The sequence below is a fragment of the Rhodnius prolixus genome, unplaced genomic scaffold, assembly GCF_049639745.1.
Source record: "Rhodnius prolixus isolate KJV_2025 unplaced genomic scaffold, Rpr scaffold_1, whole genome shotgun sequence".
NCBI lineage: Eukaryota > Metazoa > Arthropoda > Insecta > Hemiptera > Reduviidae > Rhodnius > Rhodnius prolixus.
Window position 1 is genome coordinate 13,452,931 of NW_027411581.1, and position 23,670 is coordinate 13,476,600.

The 23,670-nt window shown below is 34.7% G+C and overlaps 1 protein-coding gene across 10 annotated transcripts in view; it reads right to left on the reverse strand.

Annotated features, from left to right (window-relative positions):
* LOC141454744 (uncharacterized) overlaps positions 1-23,670 on the reverse strand; it is a 405,562-nt gene that overhangs the window by 370,724 nt on the left and 11,168 nt on the right. The window contains exon 1 of one of the 10 annotated variants that reach the window (XM_074129350.1): positions 23,368-23,549. The exons of 7 other annotated variants lie outside the window; for them this stretch is intronic. In XM_074129350.1, coding sequence (XP_073985451.1) covers positions 23,368-23,428 — 61 coding nt within the window. In that variant the 5' untranslated portion in view covers positions 23,429-23,549. Of the gene's footprint in view, positions 1-23,367; positions 23,550-23,670 lie in introns of those variants that run through there. 2 more of the 10 variants (XM_074129453.1, XM_074129504.1) reach the window with 2 other exon arrangements.

Below are 23,670 nucleotides of genomic sequence, written 5' to 3' on the forward strand. Positions count from 1 at the left end.
CTTCTCTTTAGTCTCCTGAGGCGTTTTGCCTTTCATAAAGTAGTGTTTAATCAACACACGAAATTCTTTTTCGTCCATTTTTTGAAAATCACTCGACTTCCTCGATTCAAACGAATGCCAAACACAAAGAAATAGACCGATCTGGCTGAAACTTGGTGTGTGTTCTTCCAAGAGATGCTACTAACTAAACATAACCTCGATACGCGCCAGTGGTGCTATCTCTCTGACTTTGCACGGACTTTTCAAACGACCCTCGTATTAACCAAGAAAACCAAAAAAAAAAGGAATACAAGGGTAGAGAAATTGTTCAAAAAAAAACTTGAGGACCTACGAGTGACGATGATACCCCATAGTTAGAGGACGACCACAGCTGGCACAGAATCACAACCAAACCGGCTGGAAATTTCAAATACATGTTATTTATACAGTTCCAGAAATAAAAAGGGGAATAGATAACTTCTCGCTTTAAGTCGCCCCTCATTCTTCACGTTCTCGAAATTCTTATGTCTGTAATTCTAAGTTATTGTCTGACAACTAAAATTAATGAGAACCACAAATTGTTGGAATTCATCTACCTATTTATTTAAAATAAAGGTAAATTGTTGAAGAACTATTGTAGGTTGCTTAATCAATATTTATCATTCGTATTTCATATTTTTATCTTATCAACTGTACTGTATTGGGATGAATCACAGTATCGATTGTAAGTGAAATGAGTAGCGATGGAAACACTGTTCAAAATAGTAAAAAGGTGTGACCACCTTAGTCAGGTGGTCACCTTAGATTTGAACGGCGGGACGGAACCCATGCCCCACGGCACCGCAGCCACCAGAGGCTTATTGTGCCTTCCCTTAAGTCTAGTAGATGAAACCTCCCCTTCTAAGAAGGTTGAAGGCTTTCCCTACCAGTTCCTTCTGCGCTATAATCTCCTTTGGTCTCAAGGTATCAAAGATAACAGTAGCGTAGTCTCTCGATTGTAACGCAATCGAATAACAGGTGAGAGGCCGTTTCTTCCTCTTCTTGGCACAATCTGCACAACGGTTCCGAGCTAATAAGTCTTATCTTGCACAGGTGCTTTCTGAACCTTCCGTGCCCTGTGAATAGGCCTGTATAATCAGAGTGATCTATACCGGCCAAACTCTAGGTTTGAGCAGGAGTGTGATGAGGGCGGCTAAGTTGGTCTTGGGCGCCCACAAAGACGCCTCTCCATCCGCTATTCTGGAAAGTCTCAAAACGAGGGACTTGTAGACGGCGGATTGGAGAGTAATCAATAAGAAGGTGGTCACCTTAGTTTAGTCAGGATATTCATCATCTTGCAAATGTTTTAAATCAAGGATCAAGGGCTCCAGATCGATTCTGAAGAGTATTGAGACACAAGTCTGTTTTTGGACAAGCAACAGCCAAATAGAAGTTCACATAAGTTTAGGTGGGACCAGCAGAATCTTGATTTGGCCCAACAGAATCTGTAGATATGTATCTAATACAAAGTAGACAGTAATCTTGAAGTAATACTTTAGAGACAAGCATAAACGTCTCCTTCCCATAAATGCTCTAATTTCAACTTTTCTATAGTAGAAGTACTTGACAAAAGTCGGTAAGTTGGTAGGTACTACCAGAAATGCAAAATTTCCACCGTTTAGTTATATAAAATTTGAGATTCTTGAGATTTATTTATTTTTGAGTTAAAGCGCCCACCATAAACACACCCATAAGACCCAATTTTCGAAATACTACTTTCTCTCATTTGGAGATTTGGAAACGTGTATTTCGACGAAAACTGGATATCAATTAATTTGACTGTAGAAGAAGAAAGCAAATCACATGAAAGCCTAAATCAACTTTCTCATATTATCGGCAAAAAATGGCTATAAAATCCAACAAAATGTGAGCAGAATAATATTATCATAACCATAAATTCTAAATAGTGTAATAAAATACAGAAAAATAAAAATAAACATGACGGCAATGTTTTTATAGCTCTCTTCAACAAAAACTGAATTGAATTGCAAACATTTAATTGTCAATGCAGATAAGGATTAAATAAAAAATCGTCATTACAATAATGTCGCACAAACAGAATGATAATTTCAAAAATGAGAGTCTATTAACACAAAAAAAAAATCGAAAGTTAAATTTTAATTGAAATAAAGTGAACAGCAAAGTATGCTCTCAACTAAGTCGAATTGAAGCTGTTGAATTGTTGCCTCCTCAATGCCGGCAAGAAGTGAAATTCTAAATAAGTAAGCATTAGATTTAGATATGATTGAACAATAATTCTTTTTTTCAAGACACACCAGCGTACTGTACGCAACGAGATCTTATCAAGAACAATGTTTATCTTCGAGGAAGCATCCATCATGGGCGAGTTAGAGTCTGATCTATTCTTCAACAAGAAAACCATATATTTTCAAAATATATACAAGCTGCAAAAGAATAAACTAAACTTGATCAAGATAAGAAACATGCAAAGGTATAACAAGAAAAATAACATATCCAGTCAGGGTGAATACGCTTTAGTATCACTTACGGTGTCTAAGGGTACGTTTACAACGGAGCTGTGAGTATAGATGATAGCAGAGATGATAACTGATAGAGTAAAATATAATCGCTGATTAGTGTGCACAACGGAGCTGTGATACATGCAACATGTCCGAGAAGTGAAGAAGAGTTTTTATGTTCAGCAGCAACAAAATGGAATATTTTAAAGAAAAAACGCTTTAGAAAATATCATGTACATCCCATAAATAAAAAACGAAGTACTTTGGGTGAATTTCACTATTTATATAAGGAACTTAGAAATTATCCGGATCGTTTTTTTGAATATGTGAGGATGGGTCCACCCACATTCGATTATATTTTAGAAAAAATAAGGTCAAAATTAAGAAAACTTTGGAAAAATTGTCATGGAAATCCTATAACCATAGAAGAAAAACTAGTGATTACTCTTAGGTTAGTAATGATTTTATTGAAAAAAAAAAAAAAACAAATAAATACACATGAAAATAAATGTAAGCACGATTTAAAAAACAAAATATTGTTTAAAAGTAAATAATAAAATAATATCCAAAAATAATGAGTAAAGACAGCAATTTTTCGACGTCCATTTTGAAGCTCCGATACTGGAGTTCAGCTAGCAGAACAATGAAAAATTCAATTCTATCATCTATGCTCGTTTATAGCAGCGCGTATGAGTCACTAGTCGAAGCTTCGTTGTGCACGCTCACATAAGAATGTACTAGGTTATTCTATAAGCGCTGATGCATCACTGCTATCATCTCCGCTATCATCTATGCTCACAGCTCCGTTGTGAACGTACCCTAAGTAACTACTAGCTATAAGAATTGAAAATATTGGTGTTCTCTAACTAAACATATTGATGCAGTTGGAGACTGACAGCAGCAGGAAGTGATTCTGCAAAGGGAAACGGAAATAGTTGCAACTTTTCTGCAACAACAGATGAGTAAAGAAGAAAGTCAGTAGGTCATGGTCCCCGAAAAGTGTTGAGGGTTTGAATTAGCAAAGAAAACCTGTCCCACAAACTCCGAATCTTCTCTTATCCCACCAGAACCAGAAACAGCCTCTTGTACTCGCTTAGTTCTACACATTTCCTGAAATGGGCAGGAGTGTCTGGCCCCTTAGCTGTACCCATCATGCCGTACTATGTTTCTAATTCTATCTCCAGATAAGCATACAAATTCTATTATTTGCATTTCCTTACAACGCGGGGTTACCATTTCGCTCCTTGAAGAATATAATCGCTACAGCAGAATATAAGAGTTGCATTGCAGGGGGGAATTGTTACCGAATAAAATTCGGAAACAAAAATTGGTAACCATTTTAATTTCAAATAATGTTAAATAATTGGATTTAATGACAAGTGCATGCCAAGAATACATTTATGTGTACGTATTGATATGTACAATAGAGTATAATAGAGTAAAGTTGGACTTAGGTTTGTCGGCGAAGATGTAAACACAGCGGCGCGTAGGGGGGTGCGCGGAGCTCGCGAGAGAGAGAGTGTGAGTGAAGTAGCGCTTGAGAGAAGTGGTGCACTGGGTTCCCTTTTTATCGGCTTGCCGGATATGATTTTCTAATTTTTTTCGTATTAGGAAAATTGGGAAAATTCCGTAAAGTGAGTGCGTTACTAGTGGCATAGGACAGCCCTCTGGTAAGGTTTCCCATCGAGGGGATTACGCTCTACGGAAGAAACAACGGAAAGGGAAGAAGGAAAAGCACAGGAAAATCTTCATGTGGGATCCCGAAGAAAGAAGACGGCGCTTCGGAACACTGTAAATAGTCCTTTACTCTATTAAAGAAAAAAAGTCAGGCTTGGGGTGAGTTTTCTGTTATTTTGAACATTTAAATAAGATAATTTCCCGTGTAGGAGAAGGGTTCTTACAGGCTATTTATAGTTACAGAATTTTATTTCTTTTGTTTTATTCTGTATCATTTTTCCTAGTTTGATTTATTGTGTTGTTGTATATAATTTTTTTTATATTAGGCTTTTCTTTTAGAAAAGTAGTTTCTTTTATTATTTGTAATTTCTTTTCATTTTAATTGGTTTAAAAGTTTCAGGAAGCTTCCGGTTGTGTTTTTTTTCCTTAAGAAAGGTTTTTTTTTTCAATGATAAATAACAGTTTTCATGTAAATACGTTTTTTTTGTAAATATGCTTTTTTTATTTAGGGAGTAAGATTATTGTTTCCAGATAGATTATTAAATACCTAGTTACGTAATTAACGTAACGTTCGAACTGAACCAGTAAACAGAGCTGCATTTGTCATTATTTTTGTTTTTTTTATGCTTAATAGTTTTTTTTGTTATTATACGTATTACTTACTCCCACTTGCCTTTTTGTTTGTTTTTTTTACCTTCGTCCCCTTACCCCGTGGATTTCGCCGTTTGCTGCGGAAGTCTATTTTTAAACGGCGTGGCGCCCAAGCACCACATATACACCTATATATTTTCTTTTTTTTGTTTTTGTTGATCTTATTTTACTTTTCTTGGTTTATATTTTTTTTTGTGTGTGTCTACACCTCGGCCCACCCCCGTCTCCACGGAAGCTACGCCGGGGCAACGGAGTGTAGGGTAACACCACTTTATCGCCCTACAACTAACTGAACTGTTCTGCAGTTCCCACAGTCAAAACAATGTTCAAACTAACATAACTCACCGATAATACGAGGTGTGGCTATTAAATAACGAGACTGTTGCTGTAAAACATTTTATTTTAAATTTATAGATATTTAGTTATTATCACCTTCAATATACACCCCTCCCCTATCACTACAACGCTCCATGCGAATTTACCACTGTTCGAAACATTGCTGGAAGTCTTTTTCTCTGAGCTCCTGCATGACGCGTGCCGCTTTTTCTTTCACAGCTTCAACGGACTGAAATCGTGTTCCTTTTAATGCAGATTTGACTTTGGGGAACAGATAAAAGTCACATGGGGCCAGGTCAGGCGGATGGCCTAAAACTAGGATGTTGTACTTGGCTAGAAACGTCTTGACAGACAATGCAGTTTGAGCCGGCGCGCTGTCTAGATGGAGTACCCATGACTTGTTCTTCCATGGAGTTGAGCAAGCACCTCACGGTAGTAATGTTGATTAATCTTTTCATCAGTTTTGGACGTGGAAGGGCGACCCGGGCGGTCATCATCTCCGACGTCTTCTCGGCCAACTTGGAAACGCTTGAACCACTCAAAAACTCGGGCACGTGATAAACATTCATCGCCATAAACTTCTTTTAATAAAAGATAAGTTTCAGTAGTGGTTTCACCAAGTTTCATGTGAAATTTCACGTCAATTCGTTGGCCATTCGTTCGCGTCAATACATGTGTAGTGTCATGTTTTCGGCAAAACGAAACTAACACTTCTTACACAAACGACGGTTCCGGTCAGACTGATTTTTCTACAAACACGTGAGAAGCTGCAATCGAAATAGAAGGCTTTTACGCTGCACAGCTGTCGGTCGTTAGGATTTGGCGCATGCATAGTTCTTCTGTAGCAGCATCAGTCTCGTTATTTAATAGCCACGCCACGTATAGGCGTTATGTTTTCTAAGCTCTTCTTTAATATCCAAAATCGTTCTTTATCGATATCGATGAATTCCTTTTTTCCCCACAAGAAAAATCTAACTGAAATTTAATGAGGCTTTCAAATCATGAAATTCTCAAGAAACGGCTAGAAAAGGGTATCTAATCCAAATCTAAAATTAGCCAGAAGATAAGATGGTTTCTCTTATCTCGAAAGCATTCTAAGGGAACCGAAAACTTTAAAGTACAAAACTTACAGGGTAAAGTTTATTTTTAAAATATATATTCTCTAAATTCTTTTAAAATAGAATTCTCAAAAAATCTATTCATTACGAAAAAATGTTTCAAATAAGCCCAACTTATTTAGTCTTTTTTTTTCAGTCAACATCAGCGCCCTCAGCTTTTTCCAGTACACTACCAACCACCAGACAGTGTTCTCTCAGTCACTGGACAGTGAGCTGTAAGAAGCTCCTAAAAATCTAAAGGCCCAGCAGCTGGATTCGAAATCATTACATTTCCATGTTGGAATCCGGTTAATGTTAAACACTGAGCTAACCCCTTCCCTAAGTTTGTATGAAAAAAATAATCATGTTAAGAGCAAGCCATTGCAAAATCACGAGGAGTTTTGTAAGTCAGTAAGTTTTTTTTCACGCAAAAAGAAGGGACAATATCATGCGCTCTTCAGAAGGAGATGGGTTAGTTTCTATGAATTATCCTCAACTAGATACCTAAATGTAAGATACCGAGATATGATTAGAAAGAAGAAAGACACGAGGCAGGAAGTTCCTAGGGGGCTCCAATCTTGGGATCTGTCCAAAATGGTGTGGAATAAAGATTGTTTTACGTCTTTCGTCAGTCTAATTACTGTTCGCATGGTAGGCAACCTCTACCTCCAACATTACGTAGAGTTTACTTTAACGCTATAAATAAAGATGTCCATCTTCCTTCAGGAGATATTAACTCAAGAAGATTCGTTTATAACTAAGAAATCAAAGTTAGTTAACTCGGCCAGTCGTAGAAACAGGACAAGTTCATTTAATGAGTTCAAGATCATACATAGTCAATTTAATTCTAAAGGCACAGTTTAGAACAAAGAATCGTTTTAGATCCAGAATCATTCTAGGTCATAATTTTAATTAAAAAAAAGTTCTGCCCACAGTGTTTTATGATAGAAACTGAAATTACAGTGTACTAAGTCATAAAATACAGAATGATTTTTCGATCGAAGTTTTTACTGTTGCAATTCTATAAAATGATTTCGATTAGTCAATCTGTGATTTTCGATTAAATCCCTCCCCCCTTTAAAGAAAGAAAAGATTTCATAATAATGTCTCAATCTTTCGAGAACAAAATAAGGATGAAATAATTGAACAAATAGAAGCTCTAGATTCTATCACAGAAATCCAGTACGACTCTTTCTTTACTTTACTATATCAATACATGAATTAGAAGATTGTAGAAGAGTTACCATTATTTACCCAACAAAGAAATATAAATAAAAGTAGATCTACAAAACAGAGAAGCTAAATAAATACGCATTCAGCTATAGTTTCCTCTAGAATTCAGCTTTCTGAGAAAACTAATGTTTTGTCGTGGAGTATTCTGCCCCAAATTGGTGTAGTTGGTCGATGGTTTGTATTTGTTCATACCTTTGTAGAAACATTTTTGTTATTTACAAAAGCTGAGGTACTCGGCATTGTGTTTGGGTGGTAGTTTGTAAAAATAGAGTTATTCAATTAATAGAAGGGAGTGGATTCAATCTACTTAGAACACATAGCATAGTACCCCAGTTCAGGACAGTTCAGATTGGTCTAATAAGCGGTAGATTGTTACTGAAGTGTATCGAACGTCTGCCAGTGAAGTTTAAAGCGATGGTTTGAATTCGTCTCTTTCTTGTTTCTAGTTTGAGACTTCCAATGAACCTTTCATCGTGTTATCACTCCAAGGTAACTGATATTGTCGACATTCTGAACCAGTGTCTGGTTTCTGAGAATTGGTGGTAGGATTTACAAGCCTAGAGAAGAATGTTAACAACATTAAGTTGAATCTACAGTGAACTTTTGAGTGAAAATAAGATAACGATTTGGATAAAGTAATAGCTATGTCGTTCGCAGGCAACAGAGTACAGTTACTAGGGTGTTCATAGTGAACAGGAGGAGAACAACTTAAATTAGTTTTTAAGTAATTCAATAGTCGAAAATAAGATTAACTGAGGCTAACACAATACCTTAACATCAATAATACCAGCGGAAGGCAAGAAAACAGCACTCACCTGTAACAGAAAAGAGGGCATTAGCGATAATTCGAAATCCAGCTTAAAGCAATACTAAGTATTGTGACCAATTTAAGTAGCCATGACAGCCGGTAAAGAAGTGCATATCTTTTTTGAATACATTTGATTTTTCAACTTGAAATTTATTGAATGCAATAATATGATAATATAAGAAATATTTTAGTAAATAATAAGTTAACCTTCTGACCAGTAGTTGCAAGTAAAGCCTGTCCGTTAAAATAGACATTACTTGACTTACTAGATAAGTTATAGATGCGTTAGACATAGAAACTAAAAAGCAATGTTGTTCCTTAAAGCTAGAGCTAGCCAACCTAAGTTGAACACCTAAATTTCCGCTGCAGGCCCAGTGAGTTTGAGGGAGAGTGTTGCATATAATTTTTCCCCAAAAATTAAAAATCGATAATCATTAAGATAGCAATATTTATTTTTACGAATGGTTAGAGGAAGTGATAACGAAATTAGGAATTTTAATATTCCCTTCCGTTTTATATGATTTTTTATTTGGTGATAGCAAGCTCCGGAAGGAGTGTTCTACCCCTTAAGCATGCCATACTTCTCTAACCATTAAAATGGAGTCGTAAAAATCGATAAATCACAATCAAATGAAACTACTCACAAGACTGAGCAAGTGTATTATGAAAAATGGAATGTTACTAACGGAAATATAAATCTTCCACATCAAACTAAACCTCTGAGAATGAACGAAAATGAGAAACCCGCCAAAAATAAAAAAGGCTTACCACGACTTAGAGCAATAATAAAGATCACTATAAATAATCACCGAAAAATTTTATCGATAAAAAGTGAACAGAATATTTTACATTTTCATTTACCCACAATATTTAATAAATAAATACTTTTAATTTTATTATTTAAATACAAATAAATATTTTATAACCACAATTGCATTTTACTTCTGTAGAGACAATCTATTTTTAAATGCTTTCCTCTAGTAACCATTTTAGTAACAATATAATTTCACCACATTTATAGCGTTCAGACAATTAAATGTTACGTAAGCGTTCAAAAGATTGTACCAAAATGGGCAATGGTAACGTTGTGAGCTGGCGCTCTAGTGTTTGTAATATAACTTTTAGATTGTAGTTAAATGTTCATGTGTAATGGATTTCGGTTTATCTATTCCTCCCCTCTGGGTCATTTGGAGGAGTGCAGTCATCAAACGTTTAGTTTCCCTTTCGATCCTTTCTTTTAACCTCCATTGAAAGTTACATAAAACTACTTTTTTGGACTCAAGGGCTCAAAATACGGATTTTTGCAGTGAAAACTAAAAATAATAAATCCGCATAATTACAATCCCCAATCTTAGTTGAACAAGGAAAAGTAAACAATTAATAATTCTATTCAGTGAAGTCGTAATTCCGCTTGTCCATTATTCTTTAATAGTAGGATATTCGCTACACGTTTAATCACTCGTATAATTAACATATGACGGGTGGTAAGTCCATGAATTTACAGTAAATGGAACCTTAGAAGAATGACCATTCAATCCATTCCCCCCCCCCAAAATAAGTGCACTACAGGGAGTTTTCCAGAAAAACTTTTTCTAAGAAAAGCTATACAAGTTAGTGGGCTATAAGTATAACAAAATAAATCATAAATGCATCGTCATAGGAAAATTTAAAAAATTGTAAAATAGATTTAGTGAAATGATAATATTTCAGGTTGACCAATTTTCTTCAACTATGCAATGTTAGTGTCACATTTAATCCTAATTAATGTTTAACAGGAAGTAAGTTCATATATTACAGCGAACTGGCATTCTACCGGACTGATCTACCACCCCCTCCCCCAAAAGTGCCCTTAATCGAAGTATTACAGAAAAATGTTTCCTATAAAAGTTATAGAACTATTTGCGAGCTATAATTATACCAAGTTTAAAGAAAATCCATGGAGTGGTTTTTGATAAAAAGTTAAAAAAGTGAAAAATCTATTCAGTAAAGTGGTACTTCCGGTGGGCCTATTTTGACCGAAAATTTACTGTCGCTTCCTCTGGTGGCACTTAAACTAAATATCAAATTTCAACTTTCTACGATTTACCGTTCCTGAGATATGGCGGATAAACTCACTGCAGAGCAGTAAAGTCAGTCCAAACCTATGCCATCAAGGCACGTTGGGTTAGAGAACTGCGATTCTAGGAATTACTGGATCTGTAACCCAACGTGCCTTAGCCGTGATTTTTAATATCACTTTTCTCTCTCTTCTCTCTGACAAGCCGAATGCGATCGGTTTTCTTCGGCAAATCTCGGCTCTATTGACCATGATTATTAATTTTATTACCAATTTAATTTAATCTGTACACTCACACGACTTTCTTTAACTTTTATTTTGTTCCCGGTTTTCTTCGCCGATTTTCGGCTCCGTTGACGAATGAACTTTTACATCTAATTTAATAATTAGCACCTAATATGCACACTCACACGACTTTCTCTTACCACTACCAATGTAGTTGGGTTTTCTTGTAAACTAGAATTCTTACCGGAAGTGGCTACTTTAAACTACACAATCACATTCTAATGGAACTATTTTTGAAAAATCTATTGAGCACACTCACACGACTTTCTCTTACCACTACCAATGCAGTTGGGTTTTCTTGTAAACTAGAATTCTTACCGGAAGTAGCTATTTAAACTACACAATCACATTCTAATGGAACTATTTTTGAAAAACTATTGAGCACACTCACACGACTTTCTCTTACCACTACCAATGTAGTTGGGTTTTCTTGTAAACTAGAATTTATACCGGAAGTAGCTACTTTAAACTACACAATACATTCTAATGAACTATTTTTGAAAAACTATTGAGCACACTCACACGACTTTCTCTTACCACTACCAATGTAGTTGGGTTTTCTTGTAAACTAGAATTCTTACCGGAAGTGGCTACTTTAAACTACACAATCACATTCTAATGGAACTATTTTTGAAAAATCTATTGAGCACACTCACACGACTTTCTCTTACCACTACCAATGCAGTTGGGTTTTCTTGTAAACTAGAATTCTTACCGGAAGTAGCTATTTAAACTACACAATCACATTCTAATGGAACTATTTTTGAAAAACTATTGAGCACACTCACACGACTTTCTCTTACCACTACCAATGTAGTTGGGTTTTCTTGTAAACTAGAATTTATACCGGAAGTAGCTACTTTAAACTACACAATACATTCTAATGAACTATTTTTGAAAAACTATTGAGCACACTCACACGACTTTCTCTTACCACTACCAATGTAGTTGGGTTTTCTTGTAAACTAGAATTCTTACCGGAAGTGGCTACTTTAAACTACACAATCACATTCTAATGGAACTATTTTTGAAAAATCTATTGAGCACACTCACACGACTTTCTCTTACCACTACCAATGCAGTTGGGTTTTCTTGTAAACTAGAATTCTTACCGGAAGTAGCTATTTAAACTACACAATCACATTCTAATGGAACTATTTTTGAAAAACTATTGAGCACACTCACACGACTTTCTCTTACCACTACCAATGTAGTTGGGTTTTCTTGTAAACTAGAATTTATACCGGAAGTAGCTACTTTAAACTACACAATACATTCTAATGAACTATTTTTGAAAAACTATTGAGCACACTCACACGACTTTCTCTTACCACTACCAATGTAGTTGGGTTTTCTTGTAAACTAGAATTCTTACCGGAAGTAGCTACTTTAAACTACACAATACATTCTAATGGAACTAAATTTGAAAAAAGTGACATGTGTACACTCACATGACTCTTTTGGAGCTCAGCGAACCTTGGAACTCATACTTCCGATGAAAGACTAATGACTGAAAATCTACCTAATTTGTGATTTCTTCTAATACGGTTTACGATTGTAATTGACAAACGATTGTAAAAAATACAAAGTAACAATAATAGTGTTCGGCTAGCAAGCGATTTTTTTTTTTTTTTTTTTTTTTTGCAACTGTGTGAACATAGAAGAAGAACTCAATAACTTATATTCTTAGCTACTCAAAGTGAGAAAAAACACCGTCTCATAATGAAGACGTAATAAGTATATCATTAAAACAATATCTAATTCACAAATCACCACTTCTAGAAAGGAATAAAATACAAAAAAACTAATTATGGAACTGTAGTTCTTATTGGGGTAGCTAGCCATGGTTTTACTCTAATCTCTCCAGCACAGCTTCCGGTGACGAACAGCATTTTCAGAAACAAGAGGACACAAATCAAAGGTCTAAAATTCATTGAAATAACATCATAAATGTAGTTTAGGCTTTCTTTAAAAAAAAAGTTATAATACGAATTATTAAGTCATAAATTTGGAAAAAGATAACTTCTCTTTCTGGAATATAAATATAAAATCTCACGAGTAGGATTTAAGGTTAATTAATTCCATTAAATGACTCTGGCAGACAAGATGCTGGCAAATGAAGAAAATATGTAATATGAATGTGGCAGATAGAATCTAGAAGATGCGAGAAGAGATGTTGAGGAGCAGGAGTAGAGTAAGTACCAGATAAATGTCAGCAACAGCACAGGGGGCACAAAAACACATTTATCTATTTATAATCAACATATGTGCGTGTGTGCGACAACTTCCTTTGTGCACTTGGGTGCCCACCCTAGACGAGAGGGCTTAACCACACTCTATTAAGGGGACATCATTTTAATGGCGGTAAACCTCACTAATCCACACTTTCTTAATGAATTAATTATTATTATCTATTAGTTAGTATTAACTAACTCATATAATTGTGATCCTAAAGTTTTGCAAACTATCCTCCAGGAACGTCTTCAAAGAGCTTTAACTACTATTAACAGATCCAAAATATGGGGAACTAAGCCTTGCTCTCCAGAAGAGAATAAATCGAATGTATGCGGATCTTAATAACTTTCTGGGAATAAAAAAAAAAAAAATCTATTGGGTAGGACTTCGTTTATCCCAATGTACGTAATAATTAAATTACCTACAAGCCTCGGTAGCCGAGTGGTTAGAGGCGTGGCGTGGAAAGCTAAGATGTATTGTGGTAATAGGTTCGAGTCGCGGTCTTGCATTGGCTTGGATTTTATTCAATGTTTAATATGAGAACTTTTTAGTAAAGTATGTTTACCAAATTAGGTGTACCTTGGTTAGAGGTTGACTACCAAACGAAAATCTAACCTTGGGAAATATTTAGACGGTTTCTCTGGTTTGGCGACAATACGATTAAACAACCCTAAGGACTGATTCTACAACTTGTTAGATATGGAAAGTGTTCAATTAATCTAATAAAAATTTTCCATATTTTTGAAATAATTGGCCACTTCTTTGCTCAAACACAGGTTTTCACGACCTTCAATAACGAGATCGGGCAACACCCCAAACCGTCTACCATGTGAGCTTTTAAAGCCCGTTAATTAAGAGGCCAGATCGACTGCCCCAGCTTGAGAGGAATGCCTACCTTGCCCTAAAAGTGCTCTTTTTGAGTTTTCCTGTATTATCATCTAAACATTACTAGATCTGCAAATAAGCCATTTATTTAAAGGAAATAGTAGGAAACGCGACCGGGGATAATCTGCAAAATATTGAATAATTGTTTCACTAAATTAGCCGAGTGATTCTCGTCCAACAGGTTGTCAATGAGACCTAAAGGTTAAATCAAATATCATACAAGAACTAATTGCCATTTTCCGTATTTAATTGTACTTAATTTCTGTATTTATTTTAGTAGTACATCTTATCAAACAAACAAGACGTAGGCATGGACCAATTTTGTAAAAACTATGTGTTCATAATCAGGGAAAAATCTAAGCACATATTTCGGTGCGAACTTTGAAATCAAAATCTAAAGCAGCATGATCGCAGTACTTTTTCTTTCAAGCGGAAATTAAAAGAAAATTCCTATCCATGGAATTCAAAATAACATTTCTATTTACGGAAAATGAATATATTCAAACACTTGTATTAAAATGAAGGCATTAAGATCGGTTACAGTTTACTGTAATAAATTACAGTTGACGTTTAGTTGGCGCTGAACAATATTAGTCAGTCCAGGCAATGTCGGTGCAAATTGCATCAATTTAAATTGATTAATGCACTCTAGACAGTCGTAGTGACCATCACCTTAAATGGTTGTCATAGTTATTATGAGATAATGAAATTAAATAAGTGCAATAGATAGAGATAACAGGACGGAGGATAAATTTAGAAGAAACCCAAAAAATCTGCTGAGAACACTAACGTCTGACTCACATTTATTTCTTATCACTATCCAACCCCTCTATCAGAACTAGTGACTACAGAATTTTAGGGAGAATGTTTCCAAATTGATAATTTATTCAACTATAAGAAAACAAATAGTTATATAATTATTCTTGTAAATAAATATTCTTCCTCCTTACACTTTTCGCACAACGGAGTAGCTCGTTTACCGATTCGGTGTAGGTACGACCCGCAGACTGCATGGTTCGCTCTCAATCTGCTAATTGTAGTAACCAATCTTTTGTTCATGCCTGTACCTTTAAACCATACGCTTGTAAAATTGCCCCTTCGTACTATTACTGTAGTCTGTTTGCCACATTTGTAACGCGGTTTTGGTTATTCTTCCTCTTAAATCCGACATTGGAACTTTGTACTCTTCAAATCCTCCATATTCAGTGGCATCTTTAGCGTGTGTATCCACTACTTCATTCTCTTTAACACCGTTATGTCCTCTTACCCAAAGAAAGTGAACGTAAACGCTCTCCTCTATAAGAAGTGCTATACGCTCTACTATTTCCGCAATAATATGATTCATCTTACAAAGTCCGTGCGAGTTTGTTAATCTATGCAGTGCACTCAAGCTATCACTTAGAATTAGAAACTTTTTCTCAGACAAGGAGCACATATATTTCAGTGACATCAGTATAGCTAATAATTCTGCCATGTAAATAGATGCCTCATCACGGTCCTAAAACGGTTGCGGCACGGATCATATACCGCACTCCCGACTTTGTTACCAATTTTCGATCCGTCTGTGTATAAACCGTATGCGCTCGGATAATGATTAGAAATGTAATCTGTCAGCGCCAACTCCCTCATCCCTTCAGGTATTTTGTTCAGTTCGAATGTGGTATTAACGCTTATTTTATTCAATAAATGTTGGTACTTCATCGTAAACATGGGCAATTTATGGTTATGAGCTATGTAAACGAACTCTCTATAGATGTTTGTAAGTCAGTAATACAATAGTCAATGGTTGTGTATTAAGCCAAATGCGACAGAGAAGGTCCAGTTATGTCCAAACAGCAGAGTTTAAATATCTAGTGTCTTTAATCTGTAAAGTATGGAGGAAAACTATGCAAATAAAAACATTGCCATAAAGAAAAATCGCTCTAGAGAGCAATCCATAAAAAGAAGTCACAATTATAAAAATATTTTGGTTTAAAATGAAAAATACAGTTGAAACAAAACAACGGGGTGTGTTCATAAAGGGAAACGGAAATACAAGATAAAACTCAACAGTGATTGATGATGACTTAAGTATCAATGATTCTCTCTTAAATGAACTTTCTCAATAAGGAAGTATTCGATTTATCGCAGCCGTCTCGCACATTGAAGTGTTCAAATAAAATTGATTGGAATATTGGTTAAAGTCGGCAATTGCATTTTTTTAATGCGCTTTCTGGCTGAAATTAATAAAATACAATCTACCCTCTAGATTCTAAAGTTAAATAATTTTATCTGGCAATAAATGATTCTTAGTAATTGTTTAAAGATTAAAAGATAGCAATAAATTTTAATTTTAAATTTATTGCTGTTGCATAATGTCTATACAAAAAAGATAAAAAAGAAAAAACAGTTCTAAATTAATTATGGATACATTTTTTTAACAATAAAAATTAATAAATAATCCTCTCCAGAAAAATAAGGATTCTGCAGCAGTCTCTAAATTGGAAACCAATCAGAATCCCACAACAATACCTAAAAAGGTCATTTATGTTATAAAAATAAAAACATTTTAAATAAAAAGTGAAACATTTAGACAATTTCAAACTTAAATTTTGATACGAACAATACTATAGGTAAAATAGAGTAAAAATATTGTCGATTACATGTATGACCTTCAGTTTTACATAATTTACAACTGTTGCGTAAAACTATAGTATTCACATTAATAGATACTATTCCATATGGATCTATATGTCTAATAATATGTTTGGTATCAAATAACGAACTCCAGATCACATTTCCTTTAATATTTATCGCGTTGAATTGATGGATTCAGTAAAGTATTGGATTAAATTAGGTCATATGTAGTAACTGCTATTTCTTATAGCGGAAGGCGATTTGTGTTAAATTTCATCCATTTAACTCATACATTAATAGAATTTTTCTCTCAACTTTATAGTTTCTTCTGGGGACAATAACTCTGCTTAAGATTGAGAGCAGGCTAAGGGAAAAAGAAGAACTTAAACGACATATCAGACAAAGAAAAATATATAAATAAATATGACGAGAGATAATTAAAAATAAAATCAACTCCCCAATTCAAATCGGTACGAATGAAAAATAAAAATAAAAGTCTACTCAGTAAGAGTGGGAATCGATAAGTTATAAAAGATAACTAATCCATTAAATAAAAGATAAATTTTATTTTTGGCGTCACAAATTAGTTAGCTGAAATATATATCAGGAACTAAAAGAGTGAATCACAATGTGGCCACCATGGCCACTGCCAATTTTTGATTCAGCATATAAAAAGAATAGTGACGTACAATATTTGTAATGATACAGTTGATTGTATCTTCCACAGTACGCAGGAGTTTTTGTTGTTTTCCTGACCAGTTTCGGATTTTCAACCATCATCAGTTTTATTATTATTTAATCTAAGGCGCCTCAACATCTGAGGTCATTGGCGCTCGGAGTTTTTTTTTTGTCAGTGCACTGCCGGCCTACGGACAGTATTCACTCGTTAGAGACAATACTGTGCATCACCAGAGAATGGAAGAAGCTCTTAGAAAGAGAAAATCTAACATACTAGCACCTGGATTTCTAACCTGGGATCTCCCGCTTGGGTATGCTAATAATATTGGTAACCCAATAAGCTATTTTTTCCCCCTAAACATTATTATTTATTTAGTCAATTGCAAACAATGGAGCAACAAGGAAAAAAATGATGAATAAGTGGGAAATACATGTTCATATACAAACAGAAATTACACGCATTAGCTTGGTAAAATGAACGGCGTCCAGCCAGTGTTGATAGCCATTAGTCAGCTGCTATTTGCTGACATGTAGGCCAACCTAGCACAATATGACATTGGTCAGGAAGCCATCAACACATGAAATTGCCAGGAGCGCTAATCTGGGAGTATCCTGGATGAAAGGGAGCGGACTAGAGGATTGTATTGGGAAGCTAATTTGGCGTGGAATTTTAAGCAGCGGGATTGGGCTAAGTCTGCGCCTAGATAGATAATTTAGGTCTGTGTGGATGGTGAGGTTGGAGGCATATAATAGGGGCGATTACTGTGGTTCTTAGAGTTGCCACGGTAGCCGAGCGGTTAGAGGCGAGACCTGCGAAGCTAATAGGTATTTATGGTTTAGTGGGTTCGATTCCCGGTCTTAGGCCTTGGATTTTATTTAATGGTTAATAAAAGAAATTTACAGTAAAGTATGTTTGCTAGTCGCCTCCGTCCACGACACCTAATTGGTAGTTGGACGTTAAGCCCCGCCTAAAAAAATAGGCGATTACTTTACTTTACTTACTACTGTGGTTCTTAGGATTCGGGATTGAGAGGGTTTGAATTCGGTTGAAGTTAATTCTTTTGGATGTCCCAATATTATGTCCCATTCAGGAGCCAGTAAAGTATTGTAAATTTTTTTTCTTTTACGAATCTTTTCAGCAATTTTTTCCATCAATTTCATGACTCGCAAGAATAGTAGAAGCTATTTATGTAGACTTTTGAAACCACTCTATTAACGTAACGAGACTTACTACTAAAATTCTAGAAACCTACACCTAGTAAAGCCAATGAAGTGAAACTCAAGGGCGGGGATTCTATTTATCCGGCTATGATATTTTTTCCAATCAATTTCTTACTGAATACTCTTTAACAAGCGATTTCCAAGACCTATTTCAGGTCAACTACACAAATTCATTGTCCTTCCTTATTTATATTAATAAATAAGTTAAAAAATAATCTCTAAATTGGAATTTATTTAAATAATAAATTATTAATAAGGCAAAAGAAGACCTGAGCACTGACACATCTTTCTAGTAGTTTAATTTTCATTAGACTAACCTGGATGTTTTCCTGGTTTTAAAACATACGTATTTAATTCTTAATAGTAATATCCAAGTACATTAATCTGAACGAGCACGTTAGAGTAAAGCCTAGAAGATTCAAATCAAAGTTATAAATCTAACGAATGTAACGTAAATACATTGCATTCATCCATAAGTTTAGAAATTCAAAAATCGTTAAGAGCCTTTTTCTAAAGAAACCTAAATGAAAATTCTAATATTTATTTTATGATTCCAACTCATAAAAATCAACAGGAAATAGGGAGGGAAACACTAAATGCAACCAAATTTAAACTATTTTAAAATAACTTTCATATTTTTCTTTTTAATTTAAGTCAGAAAATAGACAAGAATTTGTTTACTCAGACATTTATAAATATGTTAAAGTCTCATTTAATATTAATGTAGCTTCGTCATTGCAGTTGCAGTGCATGCGTAAAAAGAATTTATTCATATATGAGTAATTTTACCAAACCATCTTATAGGTATGTTTATTAATGAATCTAAAACTAGCTGGATCCTTAAAACTGTAAACTGACGTAAAATTCGTGAAATAATAAAACTGAAAAATTTCAAAATTTGCATTCAATTAGATTACTAATAAATAAGATATAACTAGAGAAATTTTCTTAATAGCAACTTTTTGTTCAATTTAATGTGCCAAGTAAATTAGTTTTCTAGAATTCGACGGCGTAACAGTGGAAATAATGATGTAAATACGAGTATTTGCATCGAGATAGAAAGAAACAGAACTATTCTAAGCGACTAATATATCTGTCTCTTGTTATGGTAATTTCAGTTTGAACGACCGCCTAAATTACATTATCACTTGAATATATATTTGAGGACAAGGCCGGGGCTCTGGTGCGCACGCGCGTGTGTATGTGCTAGGGAAGCCAAATACGATGTTGGGAGATCCATCACAGTGTAGTAAACAACAGTAACTAACCTATAATATAATGTAATTTATTTAGAAACTATTAGTTCTTATTTCAAGAGTTTGAAAGCTGTGTAATGTTCATGCTATTGGTAGGGAATGATTCCTAAACTATTCTATTTTAAATGCTCTGTAAAGTTTTCAAAATTTAAAAAATTGCCAAAAATGTTAAGTTCCTACGTCTATTATTCGTTTAAAATTAACCATAAAGCTGGTTATTTTTAAGGCTTTACATGAATTGCCTAGGTTTCTTATAAAATGGAATAAGTCTAGTCAATTTGTGAAACAATTTGGAATGCATTGCTTGAACACGTATTAAATTGCAGACCTAGTTATGTAAGTCAGAGTGTTTTGATACTTAATTTTTAAAAAATAAATAAATGATAGACTTAAATTCTTAAGTTATAAAATCCATAAAAATAGAATTTGCATTTTGGATACAAATGTTTCTCCGTCTCTCTCTCTCTCTCTCTCTTTGATAACTTGATAAACAGCACTTTGTGTCTATTTCAGTGTACATATATGGCAAGGCTCGGACAAATAGGCCACGACTGACAGATGGAACAGCATAGACCGGATCCGGAAGTAATGAAGGACGCCAAGGGGTACTTCCCCTACATTACTGTGGAACAAAGTACCCATTATAACCATGTATCTAAACAAAATAAATTTAAAAAAAAACTACAAAGGGGAAAAAAAAGAACAAATTTTAATCTCCGTGAGTGATAAAACCTGTCATAATAGAGCAAAATAAATGAAATGGAAATTTTTGTAGAATTTGGAGCACAATAACAGGTTCCAGGGTAAAGATTAGCTATGCGGTTAGCGTATTGGATTCCCATGCAGAAATCCCGGGTTCGAATTCAGCTGATGGCCCTTTTTTCTTCCTAAGAGCAATTTCTTACAGCTCACTGTTCGGCAATGGGCACTGTTGCCTGTAACGAGAGATCACCGGTGCCTGCAGTGCACTGAAATAATATAGCTCCGGGCGCCAATAACTTCAGATGTTGTCGAGTCTTAAATCATAAAAAAAAAGTTCCACTTTTTTTTGCAAATTGTTAAATGTCCATGCTCATGCAGGTAAAATGAAGTAGGACTGCTAATTGGCCGATTCTGCAAGACCTTCTTCCGCGCTTTTAAATTTGAATCACTTTGATTTGAATCGTAGACAGGTCTACCGTCTAGCGATGTTCGTAGCATCCTATACCCGAGCCTCCTAGCCTTCCTTCTACCGTTCTACTAGTCCTACAGGTAGACTCTGTCTTTTTACATTCATCCCTCATAAAATGCTCCCATCAGATTGCCTTCTTCTTCGACCATCAACGCAGTTCACATTCGCCAATAAAACCAATCCCTTTGAAACCAACTAATTTTGTTTTCCTCTATTTGTTCTTGTTCCTGTATTCTAGCTTTACATATGGTTTTTTTCAACCTTTCCTTAACCTTTATCACTGTCCAATAATCCTGCCACTGGCCTTTAGTTTCGAAAATGGAGAAAACTGTTTTTTGAAAAACCATCTTCTGGTGTCGACTTGTGGTTGATTGGATTTTCCATTATCTACTTCACTAATAGAATGTTACCATCACACTAGTAACTGACACACTTCGACGCCAGTATCGTTGCTACCTTTCCGAAGCTAGAGCAGATATTGATATCTAGGGCAGATATCTATTATTGAATAGATTTCCTAAATTAATTAATACCTGTATATGCTCATAAAGATTGCAAGAAATGTTTCCAAAATAATGTTTCCCGCATCTAAGTTTATAAAAAAAACTTTTAAGTACCCTATTAGGTAAAGTAAACGTCAGCTACTTCTTATAAGCTGTAGTTCCATAGTTTACATTTAATGTCTTAGCTGACTCTATCAGCAGTCAATACTCTCTTAACATTTAAGTTGTCGTTTTAAATAGTTTCATCTAGGCCAAAATACTCAATTAAGAAATCGTAATTAAAACTGGGTAAAAGGGTGACCGCCAAAAATTGCACGAAAAATTAAACTGAGATGCCTAAAAACTCCCGATAATGGTAGATAAAGATACAACTTCTTGCCATTTCTTTGTAAACATATTTTCACCTATACCTGTGAATGCTATTCCTTTATTAAAAAGAAATCTTTAAATGGATCTTAGTTTTTTCAAATTACTTTTCGAAAGTTACTAAATTTATTGAATTTTTACTTATTCGCAATAATTCCTCTGGTTGTAAAGTAAAGTAAGTAATAATTAACAAAAATGATCCTCTCAGCAAACTTAGAAAAGAGCCACTTCTATTGTTTCCTTAGAAGAAATAAAAAGTATTAAATGCAATCTTAAATGGCCAGCTTTCACTCAGTACATATATATATATATACACAACACCTGTTTTGTGATTAAATGGAAACTTTGAAAAATTATAAAATGTAACGAGGCCATTTATGATTAAGTGCGCTTATTTTAATAGATTTCACTTTACTTAAATATAAAAGTAATTAAAAAAGACAATAATTTCTACTTAATTTAATAATCATGGGCGATTAAAAGTACAATTTTTTTGAATTGTCGTCTTTTTACTTCCTGTTTAGACATCTAGCCTAAAAAGGGACTTTTCGCAATCGTGCCGACTTTTTATTTACAGCCTTTGCCCTGAATTAAAGACGTATAATTACAACGATTTTCCTCCTAAACTCAGCATAATTTCGCTCCCTGGGGCCTCCAATTTTTATATGAAAGATTTTCTCAGAAAAATTGATTTGATTTTCAGGAAATTGCCGTGTTATGCTATCTCTAAAGTGCTCCTACCGTACCATTTACTGTTGCCCAGTCTATTTAGTTATTATCAAGTAGCACTTAATAAATAGAAAACTTATCATATGGGTACAAATCCAACATTAGTTTTGAGATAAACGGAAGTAATCAAAGTTTGGACAATGAATTGCCACTTATTTTTTTTACTATTCATTAAAATATAGACAAAATCGCTGACAGCCCAAAGTGTAACACTCTTTTTTGCCAGTTATTCAGTTCCTCTTTGGAATCTTGAAGATTCTTGGACGACAAAAGAATTCAAACTAAACGTACGTGATATATATTCCTTATCCAGTTCCATAGAAATTTTTCCCATACAAAAAAATTGAGCCATGGATCGGAATAAATGGTAATCCGAAAAAGCAAGAAGCTGTACCATAACCAGAATGTGGAAGAACTTCAAATTCTAGCTTATTAATTTCTCAAGGCATATTTCTTTGAAGTCTATATGTAGCCTTGCATTATTTGCTGAAGAAAGTTTAGTTTTCTGTCCACTAAAGGGTGGAATGGCATCTTAGATCCATAGAGCTCAAACAGAGCTCTGATGTGACAGCTCGCTCAAGGTGAACCAATCAAAATAGATCGCAAATAACTTCTTCAAAGGCTCTCCCACTAAATAAAAAGATTTAAAAAAACCTAAAGACTTTTCTGAAACCCTTATGATAATTATCTAGAAATAAAACTACCTTTTTTTTTAGGTATTCTGGGGGAACCTAGAAGCTTCGAGGGAGGGAACTGTCGGCACCTGATTACGTAGGCCAATATCTTCTATTGTGTACATTTTTGCGCTTAGTTGGAGGCAATTTTGTTAAAATTAGGCTTGTAATAATCGACGCGAAAACAAGCTGTGTGGATATTTTACACTCTAATCAGATTTCTTTTTAAAGTCTGACCTAAAAGAAGAACTTAAAGAGATCTTCTGAAGCATTTTTAACTCAAAAATTAAGAAGAGAAATTGTGCCTTTATTGCTGTGACATTATACCAAAATGGCGAGTAGAAGTTGATAATATTTCATTGTAAACGAAAACAAAATAAAAATCAACATACCTTCTCTATCAACAGATCTTTCACGTCTAAACCTAACTGGAAATTCTACAAGACATAACATTGTTCACCTAAAAATATGATGTTACTCCAAATACACAAAGTCTTGGAATGGGAACACACAAAGTAAACTTACAGAACAATAGAAACCGCAAGAAACTGCAATATTGGCAAAACTAATGCAGTTTAAAGAAAAGCACACAGCGTATAGAAAGGAGAGGCGATGTTGTATTCACAGAGACCGGACCGGATGTATGGCTCGTACAGACAGACCGGTGTGGAGAGGAAATCAGATTGGACTCATTA